We start from the raw sequence: 5,007 nt of genomic DNA, 5'->3' as shown, positions 1-5,007 counted from the left end.
ATTACTCGATAGCCTGAGTCTTTGGTGGATGCTATTTATGAACATGACTCGTCGCCGAGTTATATTTGACTGGGGTACTTTGCTCTTGAAAGTACGTGGGATTATATGCTGATATTTATTTTATCTTCCAAGTGATAGTGGAAGATATTATAAATATAATATTATGATGTATTTAGTTTCCTGTACTATTTTCTTTATTTCTTAGTTGGAATAAATGATTAGCGATTTATAATTTGAGACATATGGTATATACAAGAGGGTTTTCTTGTTTGGATTATTTCGCTCGACGTACTAGTCTCGTGTTGTGAGTTTCTAATTGTTGATTACATTTATGTTATTTATTCCTAGTTCGGTATTAATATTTAGTTATCTACAATTTGAGACATATGGTATATACATGAGAGTTTTTTTATTTAGATTATTTTGCTTGACGTACTACGTCTTGTGTTGTAGGTTTCTAAATATTAATTCTACTTAGATACAGGGTAAATGATCTAGGTAGACTATACTTAATAGATAGGACCTCCACTACATCTAGCAATCCTTCCCATAGGGGCGGATGGAGGTGATCTTACTATAGCACTCTGACGCTCTTGTTGTTGTTCTTTTTGTTGTTTTCATTCCTTTCAAGCAGTTCAGAGTTTCGGAGAGCTGCAGGATGACGGACTTCCAGCATAGTCACCGTCACTCAGTTTTGGTAGTTGAGACTCTACCATAGATTTATATTTATTGTTCAGATATTAGAGTTTTATATTTTATTTTGTAAAGGCTGTGTGCCTTAGTTCATTTTTCAGTTGACTCATTGTTTGGTAGGAAAATCGAATAAGAAAATTAAGAATTAAATTTGTTTTATTCTCTCACTAGTAAAAATTCTCATATCCTAGATGGAATATTCTAGATGGATTTTTTTCTGTCTAGTTTAATATTAAACTAGACGGAAAATTTTCGTCTAGAATAAACATTCTAGATGAAAATTTTCGTCTAGAATAACATTTTAGACGGTTCTTTTATTTTATTTTATTTTTTTTAAATAGGCTAAACTTCCTAGACGGAAAATTTCATCTAGGATACATCCTAGACGGAATTTTCTGTCTAAAATGATTGCCCCCTTTTTAAAAATAAATTTGAAAATTCCCACCATATTTTTTCCATTCCTCCTTTCCGCCCTCAAATCCCTATCTCCAAATCCCTCTCCCTCTCCCGCTTTTGAGAGAAAATCCTGATCCCCAGCTCGCTCAACTTCTTCCCCAAATTCAAACTTAATCCACCATCGTGAAGCTCGCCCTCTCTCCTTGTTCCCATCGAAACCCTAACCCTACTCTCTCCAAAACCTCCTCCAATGTCTCCCCTCCCTCACTCCCCTCTCAACGATGGCCAGCCCTAACTCCAAAACCCTAACCCTAAAACCCTCGGTCTCCACCTCCTTCACCGAAGAGCGCCTCCGCGAATACAATCGCCGCCGCCAAGCATCCTCCTCCTCGAACCCCTACCTCTACCTCCGTAGCCTAGGCCTCAGCCCCGGCCGTGAGAGCTTCGCCTCCTCCGCTCGAACCTCGGCCTCCTCTGTTAGGTTGGGGGTGGATACCAACCTCCACCGGCGGAGGAGCTCCGATGAGCTCCAGGATGGCGCAGGCAAAGCTCGAGCAGTTGAGCTCGAAATTGGCGAACGCGATGGTGGCTTTGGCGAACGCGACCCTCGGTGTTTTGGCGTTCAGAGCTCCGACCTCCGCGTTCAGCACCCCACGCTCGCGGTTTTGGCCTCCGACCATCGCGTCCGAGTTCGTGCGCTGGCGACAGGCTGTCGCCAGCCCATCCATCCCGCCTATAAAATGCCCCCCTTCGATGCCCTAGGGTTGCTTCTCCTCTCCCCCGATCTCTCTGGCGGCAGATCCCCTTTTAACGCAGCAGCGTTCAACTTCCCAAATCGCAGCAGCGATTTTAATCCCCAGCTTTCAACAGTGGTTGAGGGGGATTTAAATAGAGAGAGAGAAAATAGAAGAGGGGTTTTTTATTGTGGGTATTAACACTGTAGCTACAGTGTTCATTTGAGGAATCTCAGTTTAGAGATTTGCTCTTGATTTGTAATTTCTTGTTAGATTGATAAGAAATTGACTGTATGACTCCTGAGGACGTAGGCAGTTGCCGAACCTCGTAAATCTTAGTGTACTTTTTCTATTCTGTGTTTCCGTTGCATTAGGGGTTTAGGCATTAAATTCCCAACAACTGGTATCAGAGCGTGAAACGATCTAGAGGAAGTCAGATTCAAGTGGGAGCCATGGCCGCAGATGAGGGAAAGGTGAGAATAGAGAAGTTTGATGGATCAGATTTCGGATTCTGGAAAACGCAGATAGAGGATTATCTGTATCAGAAAAATCTGTATCAACCACTATCGGGGAAGAAGCCGGAGGGTATGAAGGAAGAAGATTGGAATCTTCTGGACAGAAAAGCCCTTGGGGTTATTCGTTTGACGTTAACCCGTAATGTTGCTTTTAACATTACAAAGGAGAAGACCACGGCGGGTCTTATGGCAGCACTCTCAAATATGTATGAGAAGCCATCAGCCTCAAATAAAGTCCATTTGATGAGGCGGTTATTCAATCTGCGAATGGCGGAAGGTGCATCGGTAGCACATCATCTCAATGAACTCAATACAGTCACGACCCAATTGAGTTCAGTTGACATTGAGTTTGATGAGGAAGTTTGGGTGTTGATACTTTTGTCTTCCATACCAGAGAGTTGGAACGCTACAGTCACGGCAGTGAGTAGCTCGTCGGGAAAGAAAAAGTTGAAGTTCGACGACGTTCGTGATATGGTTCTCAGTGAGGAGATCCGACGGAGAGAGACGGGTGAAGCTACAACCTCTTCAGTATTGCATACAGAGTCAAGAGGTAGAAGTTCAACCGGAGGAAATGGATCAGATGATAGGAGATTCAAATCCAGAAATCCCAACAGTTTGAAGGCTATCGAGTGTTGGAAGTGCGGGAAAACCGGGCACTACAAGAATCAGTGCAGGAGTGCACGGGAGGAGTGGGAGGCAAATGCAGATGTGAACGTTGCTTCCACCTCAGGAGGAGATGATGCGTTGATATGCTCTTTGGAGAGCAAGGAGGAGTCTTGGGTGTTGGACTGGCTTATTGAGTATAAATGTAGTAAATTCATTTGTCAAGCTCGTTAGTGCCATCAACGGAGGATGGATGGAATATACGCTACAACGAAGATATCCAAAGGAGGTGGAGGCCAAGAGATGAAGCAACGTTATTTTAAGAACTTCAAATTCGAATACAAGCTTCATCCGATTCAAGCTATATCAAAGCTCAAGTATTGCTCTCTATATGAGGATATTAGCTTTCTTTTGTTTTTCTCTCTAGTGCTAGAATGTAGGCAAAGAGTTACTGATTTTACTTGAAGCTATTGGGAATCACACACGTTTTCATACTTATGTTTTTAAGCGTTTTTCACAAAATACTATTTTTCATAAGTATGAGGACCTATCTGCAAAATTCTTTTTCCAAGCAGTTTGTTTTTAATATTAAAAACATTTTACAAAGTTTCAGAATTTTCAGAGGTCAAATAAATATTTTGCAAATATTTCAAGTTGGGTCAAAATCTGTTTTCTACAAAATATCAGAAAGTGGTCGACCGGTCCGGTCGACCGCTCCCATAGTCATTTGTCAGTATTTTCCAGAGAGGTCATCGGTCGACCGGTGCGGTCGACCGAAATTTCGATTTTCATATCGGTCGACCGCGCCGGTCGACCGATGATGGCTCTGCTTGTTTTCTATGTTTTCAAAGCGGCTGGCGGTCGACCGGTTTTTAGGTCGGTCGACCGACTAAATTTTTCGGTCGACCGAAGGATTATTTCGGACAACCGAAATTCCCTTCAGTCAACCGCGACTTTTTTTTAAACGGTCATTTGCCTAGTAAACTGCGCTTACACTTAACTGTGTTTGGCACAGTCTAAGATAAGGGTCTGTAAAGGAGATTATTATCCTATTTGGGAAGATTGGGTTTTGTTTTAAATTGATTTAATCTCTTCTATAAAAACCCCAGACTTCTTCTTCTCCCTCAGTCCTAATGTTTGCAAAAACCAGAGAGTCTGCTGTTTCCTGAGAAAAATTTTCAAAGTCTGGTTTCTGTGTTTTCTCTCTGTTTTTAAGTGTGATTCACTCCAGCGTTCATACTCTTTCTCTTTGCTAAGGGCTGCTGTAAAGAGAGATCTTGCATCATTTTTCCTGCTGTGTGAGTGAGATCTTGTGTCAGATCAACTGTGAGGGAGTGTGTCTGTTGAGATCAAACTTGTGTAGTGAGAGAGATCGTGTGGGATCGCTGTGTAGACGAAGTTCCGCGCTTCCAAACCGCGGGTGGAGTGGATTTCTCTCGAGAGTGGGGACGGGGCACGTAGTCAGGGCCGAACCTCGTTAAAGCATCGGCGTCAAGGATAACGGATTTCCTTAACCTATCTCTTTACTTTAAATTGCATTTACTATTGTGGTTTGGCTTTGTGTTTGATTTTTTATCTGGCATATTAGAGCCTCTTGGACCCTAATCACCCCCCTCTAGGGTCCAACAATTTGGTAATCAGAGCTTGTCTCTATTAATCAGTTTTTATTTTAAGCAACCTTTAGAGAAAAGCATCGCAATGGAGGCCTCTTTAAATATGCATATGTTAGAAGGACAATCCCACTAGACCACCCACTCTTAACACGGCGACAATTTTCTATTGGAAGCGTAAGGATGAGACATTACCTCGTTTGCTTGATCTGACATCCATAGGGCTCATAGAAAAGAAATATGTAGGAGAGTCCAAAGTCGCGACACATTCCGATGATGAAAGCCACCTTACGCAAAATCTCAATGCTATAGCGCATGAACGCTTAATCTGCTGGTCTTTTCACCCCATGAATTACAATAGGTTTCCACGTGTTGCAACCGCATACGAGGAATTTGCGGTAAAGTTATGTATAGAGCACATGAAGGAACCCCCCAAGTTAAGGGAATCTAAGGATT

At 42.4% G+C, this 5,007-nt stretch overlaps 1 protein-coding gene across 1 annotated transcript in view; it reads right to left on the bottom strand.

Annotated features, from left to right (window-relative positions):
* LOC109842279 (AP2-like ethylene-responsive transcription factor AIL5) overlaps nt 636–5,007 on the bottom strand; it is a 7,591-nt gene continuing 3,219 nt past the window's right edge. Inside the window, exon 10 of the mRNA XM_020411177.1 lies at nt 636–709. Within this exon, the coding sequence (XP_020266766.1) occupies nt 636–709 (74 nt within the window). The remainder of the gene's footprint in view (nt 710–5,007) is intronic.

The sequence above is a fragment of the Asparagus officinalis genome, chromosome 5 (assembly GCF_001876935.1).
Source record: "Asparagus officinalis chromosome 5, Aspof.V1, whole genome shotgun sequence".
In the NCBI taxonomy this organism is placed as follows: Eukaryota; Viridiplantae; Streptophyta; class Magnoliopsida; order Asparagales; family Asparagaceae; genus Asparagus; species Asparagus officinalis.
This window is presented reverse-complemented; position numbering and strand designations above follow the sequence as displayed.